The following is a 12,893-nucleotide window of genomic DNA, read 5'->3' as shown; positions in this document are numbered from 1 at the left end:
GCCAGAATAATAACTAAACAATGGCTCTGTGAGCATGGTCATGAAATCAAAGTGGGTAGTGGTAAATACAGTTAAGTTGTTTTGCCTCCGTTAATAATTATATTATGTAAAAAAAAAAGTTTAAATGGTGTGGTGATATTTGTTCACTGATTTCAGGAGTTTGGTGGGCTTCAAGTTGTTGGTCCATCTATGGGGGATACAAAAGTGGAAAACGTATTCATGTGCAGCAAACTGGAATGAAGGGCGGAGTTTCCTTCCACGAGAAAAAATATGTTTGCACAATCATCAGTCAACACTCACTTTGCTGTAATGTGTGCAGCACAATAGTTTTTGTGTTAAATATCAGTAGAGTTAAAGAGAAAAGGATTTTAAATGTGTCTGCAAGTGCATAATCCTCAGGTAAAACCAAAACGTTCCTACTAATACTTATCACTCTAGTTTTCTGTAGTAACTATTGGCACATACTCAGTTAAAAGGCACTTCAGTGCAGTAACAACACTAAATTGGTTCAACAACCACCCTGAGACAACCTAAACATTAGACCAAAGGATTAAAAATACACTGATTCGGGTACCACTTCCTGCTACAGTGTAAGGTTACAGTGAAAAGGTGTTTGTTTGATTGTGGCTTTCACTGAATTTGTGTTTTAGATGGTGAAACTAAGTGTGAGAATAGGATTACAAAACCTGCCTCTGCTAGTCATGCAGAACAGGTATGAAGTGAATCATATTCACGGAATTGCTATTCTCTCAATTCCAGTAAAAGGTTAGAAATTAGGTTGAAATCAATAGCAAGAGCAGACTCGCTTTAAAGTATGAAGTATAAAGTCATTTCATGACCTGCATGATTCAACGGTACAAGCAACACTTGTAATGAGTCATGTCTAATCTTGAAGCAGATAGGCCACACCAGGTGTCATTCCTGTCAAGACAGGAAAATGGGGCCATATTTGACATGAGCTCACTCAACTGGACAATAGGAGATTGGAAAAACACTGCCTGGTTTTGGTTTCTCTGCTCCAGTATTTAGATGGTGCAAACAACATAAAAGCATAGATCCATACAGCTTTGTATCAGTGACTATAATGGTATGGGAGGATATTTTCTTGTCAGACGTTGGTCTGCTCCTTGGTACCAATTGAGCCTTGTTTAAACACAGCGACCTACCTGAGTATTGTTGCAGACCATGTCAGTCCCTTAATTATCACAGTGTACCCATCTTCTGATGGCTGCTTCCATCAGAAGTCAGCCAGCAGTGCTGGTTTGACACCAGATCCCGGCCAGACCTGTCTGCTATGTGGGCAGTAGGATAATGTTTCATATCACAAAACTCACTTCATCTCAAACAGGTTTCTTGAGATGACAATGAGCTGTACTTAAATGGTCAAAGTCATAAGATCTCAACCCAGTAGATAAGCTTTGATTCACATCATGGATGTGTAGCTGACAAATCTGCAGCAACTGAAGAATATTTCCAACACTTTGTTCTAGCTTTGTGCTAGCAAGGTGTACCTAATAATGTGCCCAGTGAGTGTAAAGGAAATTGATATTATCACATTCTGAATTGAGATGACTGTTGTTGAGATTTGGTGCTATATAAATTGAACTGAATTGAATATAATCACATTTTTGCCACTGAGATGGTATCTACACAAAATACAGTGGCCTATGTAAACATCACTCTATTTTGCAGTGTTAAATAAATATGCTACACATGTCAACAGTATAAGCAGGCTAATGTGGATAATGCAGACCCATCTTGTTAATGTCTGTGAGCCATGTGTGTTTAATCTGTGCCATGCATTAAATGAGGCTTTAGAGAACTGATAATTTAGAATATGATGCTAAAATACAATCAGGTTTCAGCAAAGAAACAAAGAAACCAAGTGCACATTGGTGGCCGAGATGAAGTAGCAGTCTCAGGCGAAGTTTAGGGTGTTCATGTTGTCTAACTCATCAAAAAGCTGTTTGGGTTTAGCTCAAGAAAATTGAAACATTAAAATAATGAAAATATAAACAATGAAATGCAGTAAATGTTTTCTAAGAAGAAAATACATCATGATCAGGAGATCAACTGTCTCAAAACAGACACCCCCAAAAATCAAACATTTTTCATTTCAAATCAGATGATTCAAGATTGTAATGCAAAAAAAGAATCACATTTTAACACAGATGAAAAAAATTACAGTTTAGTATATAGTGATTATAAGTAGTAAGTTCTTTGTTCTATTTCATCAGTAAAAGTCAGAACTTAGAGGTCTTTCCCTGCTGTTGTTTGAAGAGGGAACTGAATTTTGTCTCACAGCTGAGTCTTCTAATATTCAAATGGCCACACTGTTTTCTAACTCTGCCGGATCCATGTAGGTGTATGGCACTTCTAAACGCTTGTTTCTGGCTTTAATAACTAAACTTAAATCTTCAAGCTCCATCTGAAAATCCTTTAGTATTTTGCGAGGAATTTCCTCAATGAAATGCTCCTCCGGGTACTGGCCAAGAGGGACCTGATGAGAACAATGATACATTTAAGTTTTCTTCAACAAAATTCAATTAAAACAATTATTTGTTTTTATTCAAAATAGGCTCTTGGAATGATTGTATACAGTTGTAATGTGTTTACAAAAATTAAATTCAGACATAATTCCTGTCATTCTTAATGAAATCTTTGCTGCTTACAAAGTCACTGGACTGCTTGCTGAGTAACCACACGGTGGCCATGCCCTGAACTGTTACATTGACGTCAGGGAAGGTCGCCAACATTGTGGCCTCGCTTGTCGTCCCCTTTGTGGTCGGTGGCGGGAGTTGCAGGGAGATGGGAGTGTTGGGCATCCAGCCACCATAGTCATACTGCATTTGATCAAGAAGTAAAAGATAACTGATTAAAAAGTAAAATGATGGTGTAATAATGGCGTTTAATGTATAATTCCTTCTTTCTTTCTTTTTTTATATTGGTGATATAGTACCTGTAGTTTTATGGTACTATTTATATAATTATTCACATTTTCTCTTTGCATGACCAGTTTAGTTTAACTTCACTGATTTTGGAAGAAATGCCTCAACAACTGCAGCTTGTCAGTACCATGACTGGGTATAAACAGAGTATGTTAGAGAGCCAGAGTTTCTCAGATGTAAATATACATAAATACAGTTTGGTTTTAGAGCAACACATGCTCTCATCCAGATGACATCTTTTTCAGAGAAGGACTTACATATTTCAGCAAGACAGTGCTGAACCCCATATTGCATCTATCACATCATAGTTTCATTATGGAAGAGTCTGGATGCTGAACTTGCCTTGCTGCAGACTAGACCATTCACCAGTTGAAAACATTTGATACATCATGAAATGAAGAACAGGATAAAGACCCAGGACTGTTGAGCAGCTAGAATCCTAAATGAGATGGATCATCATTGCTCTCCCAAAGGTCTCCTAGGTTCTCAGATGTTCATGCACTGTTGTTTAAAAAAAAAAAAGTGAAACTGTTTATACAAGGACTCACCTGTCCAGAGTTCACGGCTGCATGCTGGGCTGAGCAAGTGAAGATCACCATGGTGACAAACTTGACCAACTCAGTCACACAAGTAAATGTCTGAGGAATTCCTGTTGAGCAGAAAACCCCCCCAGCATCAATTGCATTGAGGTGAACAAACAAAGATTGGATTTATGTTTGGATTATAATTATATATACTGTTTATGATACACCCTCTGGTGCCCCTGGACACATCATCAGTGATGTAACATCTCAGTACTAAGGATCAATCAACTTTATCATAATAAGAACTGAACATTTCTTTGAAGCCAACCTGTTTCTGCTTGAGAAAAGAAACCATGTTCAAAAATGTCCAAAATCCACTTCTGAAGTTCAGAGTCCTGCTGGACTTCACTGTCACTCTTGTAGTAGTAGCCGAGCATTCCCTGCACAAACCTTTGAGAAATTGGATGAAATATGCTTTCATTATTTATTTCATTCATTTTACTTAGGGATGGTAGATATCTGTAAGTATTAGACACACCTTTCATTTTAAGAGAAGTACTAACACCTTCTGAGAAACTTTAATTTAAAAAATTGAACAATGTTTAACATTAGTCTGTACTTAAAGCTGAACTTAATATACTAATGTCTCATCTGAGTGCCTACAGGAACCACAGAACTTCCTGTGGTACTTGCTTAGCTTGATCACTCAACCATCCTACGCGGCGCCTCCTATTTTGACCTCGGGACTTCCAGGCCATACTCCGCACCGGCCACTTGATTATGGCGCTCCATGCCCCTGCCTGCTAGCATCTTGCAGTCTACTCTTATGTGCTGGATTATCTCAGGGGCATTTTTACACAGCATGCAACTGGGGTCTTGCCTGATGTGATAGACCCCAGCCTCTATGGAGCTTGTTCCTGTGCTGCCAAGATTAGTGTCTCTGTGTTGTCTTTCACTCCAGCTTTGTCCAGTCACTGGTAGGATTTCTGGATGTCAGCCACTTCCTCTATCTGCCTGTGGTACATTCCACCAGCAGATAGAGGAATGCCCCACAGGAAGTGGTGTGGGGCATTGAGTCATAGGCCTTTTGTAACCAATCCAGGCAGTGCACAGGTTGGTCAGCCTAGTCTTGCAGTTTTAAGCGACTGCTCTGTCTACCAGTAGCTGGTGTTTTGCTCTTCTGGTATTTCCATTTTCAGTGTCTCTCATCGACTAGAAGCTGGTTCATTTGTGCTGTCAGACACTCGTGGACTGCAGTCAGCTTCTTCAGCCAGTAGGCGTGAATCAAGTCAGGGCCTGGTGCTGTCCAACTCTTCATACTGGAGACCCTTTCTTGAATGACTCTGTTCACGGAGATTGCTGTGGTCTGCTCTTAGATCCACTAGCCACTGAGCATTGATGCCATGGGTTGGGTTCTTCTCCCATATGCTCTTCCACTATTGCTCTGTTTCCAGCCTTGGTGCTGCTATTCTCATATTGTTCCCCTGCCATTAAGAGTACACCATGGCTGGTTCTGTGGAGAACAGCTGGTTTATTCTCCTGCTTTCTATCTCTTTGGTGTACCTCTTCAAGTTTGCCAAGGCTATGAGTCTTTGCTTGGCCGTAGCACCTTTTTCATTGCACCTTTCTGCAGCTCCGATAGTTGGCTAACCTCCCTCCGTGCTACCCTTATCTTGGCCTCTATTCTCCTTCTCCATGTAGGGCACTGCTCCTTGTGGCTGTTGAACTTGTAGCGAAGTATCTCACTGATCACTGTTGCCGTGGTGTAGATCAGCTGGTTAGTCTCAGTCTTGTCCATAGTGCAGCATTCACATCATCTAGTATACGGGTGTCAAACTCCAGGCCTCGAGGGCAGGTGTCCTACAGGTTTTAGATATCACGCATGTGAATCGAATGATTAGTTCATAACCAGACCTCTGGAGAACTTCAAGACATTTTGAGGAGGTAATTTATCCATTTAAATCAGCTGTGATGGATCAAGGACACATATAAAACCTGCAGGACACCGGCCCTTGAGGCCTGGGGTTCGACACCCCTGATCTAGTAGATCTTCTGAGGGTACTTCACATAGTCTTAGTAACCAGCCATGAAGGATCCAGGTTTCCAGCTTTGCCATGATCTTATCTCTCAGGTCAGTTCCTCTCGTGCTCAATGATCCTTCTTCCATCGCACTTGGGGCCCCCACCCAATCTCAGGTGGAGGTGATGATATCTCCCCCTTGACCTGTCATCCTAGCTTCCCCTTGCCGTAGCATTTGTGTTGTACCTCGTCAATCTCTAGCTGTCTGAGCAGTTCCATCTTCTGAATGTTGGAAAACATTCCCCAAGTTGTTTCGCCATCAATCTGGATGCTGGGTATCGAAGATTCCATAGGTCCCTCATCCTAGTCACGTAACCCTTCCACTGGGGTTACTTGCTTAGTAGCATTCCAACAGCGCCTGTTTTCATCTCTTTCTTGTGTGTTAATTTTGTGTTCATTTTTTCAATGATCTTTTATTGGGAAACCAAATTGAAAAAATAATGTTCCCGGTCCTGGGCCAACTCCCAGAATCCGGGAGGAGGCCCAGGGGCAGACCCAAGACACGCAGGAGAGATTATATCTCTTGGCTGGCCTGGGAACACCTTGGTGTTCCCCCAGACAAGCTGGAGGAGGTAGCTGGGGAGAGGGAGGTCTGGGCTTCTCTGCTTAGGATGCTGCCCCCGCGACCCGGCCCGCGATAAGCGGAAGACGATGGATGGATGGAAAACAGAATTGTAAAATGACATAAATAAAATAAAAATAATAAACTAACAAATAATAAAATATTATTGTTATAACAGAACTGCAGCAGCTTGGTGGCGTCATTAAGAGGGCAAAACTACCATACCTGTGGATGATATCCCAAACCTTTAGGCCATCATCCCTGTAGTAGAAGTTTGGCACAGCTTCTAGGCCACGTTCAGCAATGTCATCTGGCATACAGAGGGAGCTGTAGGTCATTGAGGACACTGACCTCTTCAGGATTGTAAACATGCCCTCTCCACCTGATGATGCAAACTAGAGAATGGGTAGCTCACAGTTAGAGACAAATGTTGTACATGACACTGAAAAAGAAACAGTTATTTAGGTAAAGGTCTAGTGAGTGTGCTGTTCTTTGCATACCTGAGTGAAAGCGCCAATCTCAGAAATGAGAAGGCGTCGAGCTAAGAAGTTGATCTGCAGAGTGTAGCGTGTGTGAAGTTTGAGGAGCTGAGGGAAAGAGGGAACTCTGTTAGTGCTAGATTGGGGCAAAACTTTGGCATTTATTATGCTGAGATACGCTGTTGCACAATCAAATGTCCTTTGTGGACACATTGATAAACTCAAATGCTTTCAACGTTATTTAAAATTATTTACAAACCAAAACACTGAGTTTCAGCAAACGTCAGTTACCTTGTACAGAGGATGCACCATGGGCACGTTGCGCAGCAGTGACACTGCAAAAACCTCAGCCAGCAAGTGCGTGCGCAGAAGGTGAGCATTGAGCTGATGGTGATTGAAATCTGCACTTCTTACAAAAATCTTGGCGATCAACCAGTCGTACTCAGAATCAGTAGGAAGAAAGATCGGATTGTCATCTGATGGAGTCTGCTTCAGCTATACAAGGACAGGGTCAAGTGATAAGTCAAATTATTAGTTATTTTTAATATCCGTCTTTCTTCTACAGCATGTCTTTTGTCCTTCTCCCTCTCCCCTCACTCCCAACTTGTCGTGGGAGGTGGCTTCTGACAGAGGTTTCTTCCTGTTAAAAAGGGAGTTTTCCTTTCCAGTTGCCAAAGTGCTTGCTCACAAAGAATTGCCTGATTATTGGGATTTTCCTCTCATATTTACCATAGAAAATATATATATTTTGCTATGTAAATAAAGCTCATCTGAACTGAATTACCTGAATAGCAATCGGCATTAGTTTATTATCAGGATCTTTGTGGAGCAGGACGAGAGGAGCCATCAAGTACTGCTTCTTCCCATTGATGGTGTTTGCTTTCACTCCATCCAGAAGCTTGTAGTCACACAGGAATATGTTCCCTTTCTGTTTGAAAGTTCAGGTTATTTCAGCAGTGTGTATATTCAGTGAATGTGTAAGTGCATTTATTGCAATGACCAAGTAGCTGATTTAAGAAACATTTCTTTCTCCTTTTTTTGTGTCTTTCTACAGTCACCTTCATTTCATCTGCAAGGTCGCAACGACTGCGGGGAAAGACCATGTCATCAGTGACAGGGAAGTTACTGGGCAGGGTTGTACAACACTGGATCAAAATGGGGTTGACACCATTTAGAAACTGGTAGCCAAAGAAAGCATCTTCTTTCCAGTGTTCCTGAACATATTCTGCAAAAAAAAAAAAGAAAAAGAAAAAGAATATGTTCCTTTTTTAAACTAGCCTACAAATTTTGCTACATTTCTAACTTTGTGTCAGAAGTTCAGTGTCTGAGAGTCTTGATTATGTGAAATGTATAAAAAGTCATAAGCTCTCTCTAGTGAGCTTTATTAGATATTGAAACCATATTCTACTTGTTAGATCACCTGTCATAAGATAAAATGAGACTTTATATTCTCAGTTTTAAACATCAATCAATAGCTATAAACATATATAATATATATGTTTTTGCAGAACAGACTGTATAATGTTCTTATTATTCAGGAAAATCGACTATGTATACTGATATAGTAATACTTCAAAGGTAACAGTTAAGTACATATTATTATGCACAAAGTATAAGTACTCGATACTCCAACTATGATGTTAGTTACCTGATATTTCAGTCTTTTTGCAGCAAAACACTCGATTGATGCTGTCAATATTATCCCACTTCTCCTTACGGTTATCCAGTCCCTTCAGCTTCAGCTCAGTCAGTCTGAAACAGAAGAGCACATTCATCTTATTTCTTTATTATATTTAACATAGTTATAGTTTTGATAGGTAAAGAGAAAAAAAAGAACTTCACCCTGTGGAAGCAGTGTAGACAAACTCTGTAGTTTTGGTGAAGGAGAACTGAACCTCTGATGGCAGAAAAATTGGGTTTTGTGCCTTCAAGGAGTGAGGTATTCCCTCTGCATATGCATCCCAGCTGAGAAAAAGAAATTGCAGTTTCAATTCACAAAACATAATATATGAATAATATAGTTTACAATGCATTTTTTAATTAATCCCAGCAGACAAAGAATATGCTGCAATGCTTAATTTTAAGGTTAAATATCATTAGTATTAGGATATTCAGCTATAACTGGACAGCATTTGTATTCTAGTTTCAGGAGCTGTAAGGCCAAAATATGTATAAGCTCTGAATTCTCACCGATAGTCTTCCTCTCGCTGCTGAATCTCTTGCTGCCGACTGTACCTGCCAAGATGATGGTTGTCTTCAAAGACTCTCAGAGCTAATTAAGAAAAAATGGTTTCAAGTTGTTCTTGTAAATATGGTATATACTGTATTAGGAAACTGCTTCAGCCTCATTACAAACTTTGTTTTACATCTGCAATGGTTTGAACAAGATTTAAGATGAGCACAGTTTCCCAAACCTTTTCCATCTTTGAAGCGGTGCACCTTGCTATCAGCAATCCAGCGGTAGACGGGAAAGCTGTAGATGTCTCCTTCAGGGGATTTCACTTCCACCTTGGCACAAAACCAATCATCTTCTGGGAACAGTGGGAGAGACTGTTTGTCTAACTCTATCAGCACAAGATTTCCAAGGGAAGTGGAGCAGGACACCTTAAACTTTGATACCTAAAGAAATGACATAGCAGTTTGTGCTGAGCTGTAACACTCGAGCATACAATTCCTCTTATAATTTACTGTGGTCCATGAAGTGAACTGTTTGCTTTGACCATCTTCATGGTGATAGATTTCAACTTTACATAAATCACAGTTAATAATTCCCTTATTTCCCTAAAAGTTTGCATGTATAATGTCATATAGGGAACCTGAAAAAATCATGGAGGTGGCCATCCCAGACTTACAGCTCCTCTGACGAAGGATGAAGCCCCTTTCAAGCCCATGAGCCACTTGCGATCACTCTCCCCATCTGTGCCCACCAGCTTAATGTAGACATTGTTGAGAGTAGTGGAATTAAGGCGATCACCAGTGAATACGGTCACTTTATACTGCACCATTTTTCAAATCCTGGTAGGGGGAGAATTATAATCACTCTTAGCACTGATTTGGAAATGTAAGCAGTTAAAATTGTGACATCACAATTAAAAGAATTTGAAGACATTATCTAAATGCCTTTTTTGACCCACAATTTCTGACTGAAATCCTGTGAAAATATCTCTTACCTTTGTAAATGAGACGAGGAAGTTTCTTAGAATAACTGTTCTGTCAGAACTTGCCCCTACAATTTCTTTTTATTTACTCAGTTTAGTGGGAGTGTCCAGTCAGTTGCATCAATCATGTATTGCGATGAAATGCCAGATAAGGTTATCCAAATAACCTATAAACTGCACCACTCTTTTTATTGAGCTGTCAAAGCCACTGCTGATTTGTCATTTTCCTAGAGGTTATTGGAACTAGGCCTTTCAGATGAAGGCTGGTTTACTAATTACCTTTCTGACTGCAAGCAGTGCGCACAGTTTAACGGTCTCTCTTTGAGTTTTTAAAGTGTCACTAATGGAGTGATCTGTCTTACATTATTTGATATTAATGTTAAGGCAAAAGCTAAATATATTTTATCATTTATATGTAGATGACACAATTATTTTTGTGCTCATACCACCAACATGGTTTTCCAACAATTACAATTAGCTTTTGATGAGCTCGGGCTCATTTTAAATGGAAAGAAGTCATAGTGGTTCAAGTACACAGAGTATGGCAGAGTATGGGCAGTATTTCCCTCTACTGTACCTTTTCAAGGTTTTTCTATTGAAACTCATAAAAAACTCTTTACTCCTCCTTGACGATGGTGATATAGTTTGCATGAATAACCCTGCTCCTTCTCTCTATCTCTTGGACTCTCTTTATCGTGGGGCATTTACGATCTAGAAGTGGCTGTAAACCTTTAAGACACCGCTGCACTTTACAATCTCTAGCTGATTTGTCTTCATTGGAATCACAAAGGATGTTCCCTCACTCTATATGACTATTCACTGGGATTGTATCTATAAATTAATGGCTGACTTATACCACTTTATCTTTAAATCTATTTCTGGTTTATACAGTTGTTGTCAGATTACATATTCAGTTATAGTCTGTGGTCTCAAATTTTTTTTACACTCACAATTCCGTCAGTTCATACAGAAGGATTTGCAGCTCTTTCACTTGATTTTGTTTGCAGAGTTTAAAAGATGTGTAAGCGATTTTGTGAATTCCTCAATGGGAACTTGTTCTTGATTTTAATATCATTTTTATAATTTTATAAACGGACAGTTTTCGCTATTTGATTCTGTTGTTCTGATTCTGATGTTTCTTTTTTATTGCTTCTACTTTATTGCTTGAATTTTATTATGCCTATCTGAAAAAGTGTCTGTGAAGGTTCTCAGCCATCCAGGTCATCGTAGTCAAAGGAGCTTGCAAAGAAAAGCGTCTGGACTTCTTTAAGTTGCTTGAAGACGTTTCACCTCTCATCCAAGAAGCTTCTTCAGTTCTAGGGTCAAATGGTGGAGAGTCCCAGAAATAAACCTAGTGGGAGTGACCCCCCACAGAGGGACAAAAGGACCCCCTGATGATCCTCTAATCGCCTGAGCAAAGGTGTGAAACTGGGTGTGGGTCCCAATCAGCCAGAGTTTCGGGTGAACTCTTTGTGAAACCTGGCCCCACCTCATCATGCGAATTCCTGAGGTCAGATGGCCCAGGATGTGAGTGGGCATTAAGGCATCTGGGGAGGGATCTCAAAACTGGATTATAGATGGCAGAGAGTTGGTGTCATAAACCCCCGCCTCTGTTCAAAGATGGTCGCTCACAGTGGACATAGATGGCTTCTTTCACTCCTCTTTCAAACCATCTGTCCTCTCTGTCCAAAATGTGAACATTGGCATCCTTGAAGGAGTGTCCTTTATCCTTAAGATGCAGATGGACTGCTGAGTTTTGTCCTGTGGAGGTGGCTCTTCTATGTTTTGCCATGCGCTTGTCTCTCCGATGTAGAGGTCTGGGCATTCCTGTACAGTGCAGCGAGGAATGTCCCTCTGTGGGGGGAAACTCCCACTAGGTTTAAATCTGGGACTCCCCACCATTTGACCTTAGAACTGAAGAAGCTTCTCGGATGAGAGGTGAAACGTCTTCAAGCAACTTAAAGAAGTCCAGACACTTTTCTTTGCAAGCTCCTTTGACTATCTGAAAAAGGTTTCTCTAGTAAACAAACAATGAGTGTTAATAGGATAACCTGTTTAAATACAGGTTAAAAAAATATTTAGGTCAGTGGTGATTTCTTGCACATGACGATGGCAAGGTGCACTTTTGTTCTTATTATACCAAGATTACTACACTCCTCAGTGACAATAATACCCATGAAGCCCTAAGGAGAGATCCCACAAACAACTACAAAAAGAAAGTCGTCAGTTGGGTTCGACAACTTGAAAAGGAAATGCCATTGTCCCCATTGAACTTCTGCAGGGAGCCACCATATTATTGACACTAGCTCTTTCGCAATGTCAAATACCTTGTTTTTGCACACATTTTTAAAAGTTATTTCCAACTTTACATAAAAATGCCTCAGCCAATGCCTCAGGTGTTGTTGGGGGTTTTTTGTACAACTATTTAAAACTATTTACAGAATAATCAGCTATCATGCATTCAATACAATTCAATTCTACTTATATAGAACCACATCACAACAGCAGTTGCATCGAGGCACTTTATATTGTAAGGAAAAGACCCCAAAAATAATACAGATAATACATTTGCCTTATCATTGTCTCTTCTCTGCAGAGGAATCCTGCGTGCTCTGAATGAGTTACAAACTGTTTTCCCCTGTAGCTCAGGATCTGTAGCTCACAATTCCCATTGTTGGCATTATTGAATTTTGCTTCAGTCTATATAAATGCAGTGTCAGTGCACCAGTGCTGCATATTGAGTCTACCCAAAAAAAACTATTGTTGATTGTTGTGATGAGTTCCGGTGAATTTGGTTTCACTTAATTCATTTAGCTTACTCATCAGTTGAAAGAAATAAGTACAGCATGGAAAAGTCTTCGAAACATTCAGAGTCATTATTCACAACTCTGTGTTGAGGTCTTTTAGTAAAGCTACAGTAAAAAGTAGACATGAAATATTTGAATGCCTTGAAGTAAAATGCCACTTAGATAAAACTTATAATAAATGCACTTAGGTTTTGTCACAGCGGGACTGAACAGACTCACATGCAGGCTCTAGGTCTTGAAAGCACAAGAGTCTTTATTACGATACACCAGGTGATTATTTACAAAAGCGAGGGGAAAGCCGGGCTCCGGGGGTCCACACACAAACGGGAAAGACGC

The 12,893-nt window shown here is 40.1% G+C and overlaps 1 protein-coding gene across 2 annotated transcripts; it reads right to left on the bottom strand.

Moving 5' to 3' along the window:
• Positions 1 to 1,758: 1,758 nt before the first annotated feature.
• On the bottom strand, positions 1,759 to 12,892 carry LOC146571750 (hydroperoxide isomerase ALOXE3-like). Of its 2 annotated transcripts, none has more exons than XM_085275722.1 (15): positions 12,777 to 12,892; positions 9,445 to 9,607; positions 9,007 to 9,211; positions 8,783 to 8,864; positions 8,435 to 8,557; positions 8,241 to 8,344; positions 7,651 to 7,817; positions 7,377 to 7,520; positions 6,884 to 7,087; positions 6,614 to 6,700; positions 6,339 to 6,508; positions 3,801 to 3,922; positions 3,497 to 3,597; positions 2,673 to 2,843; positions 1,759 to 2,500 (listed from the first exon to the last, which is right to left on the bottom strand). In XM_085275722.1, the coding sequence occupies exons 2-15, from the start codon at positions 9,595 to 9,597 to the stop codon at positions 2,321 to 2,323; spliced, it is 2,013 nt and encodes a 670-aa protein (XP_085131848.1). In that variant the 5' UTR covers positions 9,598 to 9,607; positions 12,777 to 12,892; the 3' UTR covers positions 1,759 to 2,320. The 2 variants fall into 2 exon arrangements, with proteins under 2 accessions (XP_085131848.1, XP_085131847.1); XM_085275721.1 differs by lacking the exon at positions 12,777 to 12,892 and adding an exon at positions 9,763 to 9,798.
• Position 12,893: the final 1 nt, after the last annotated feature.

This window comes from Mchenga conophoros, linkage group LG6, assembly GCF_057382185.1.
Source record: "Mchenga conophoros isolate Kocher_MC1m ecotype Shallow Benthic linkage group LG6, M_conophoros_male_GT1.1, whole genome shotgun sequence".
Classification (NCBI taxonomy): Eukaryota; Metazoa; Chordata; class Actinopteri; order Cichliformes; family Cichlidae; genus Mchenga; species Mchenga conophoros.
Note: the sequence above shows the minus strand (reverse complement) of the source record. Positions and strands in the feature narration are given on the sequence as shown.

Bases quoted from the DNA above. Each gene is read 5' to 3' on its own strand.
- LOC146571750 (XM_085275722.1), bottom strand. From the start codon at position 9,597: ATGGTGCAGTATAAAGTGACCGTATTCACTGGTGATCGCCTTAATTCC. The intron at 8,865-9,006 runs GTTTGGGAAACT...TTTCTTAATTAG, and splicing joins CCGCTTCAAAGATGGAAAAG to CTCTGAGAGTCTTTGAAGAC. The intron at 7,818-8,240 runs GTAACTAACATC...TTTTTTTTGCAG, and splicing joins CAAAAAGACTGAAATATCAG to AATATGTTCAGGAACACTGG.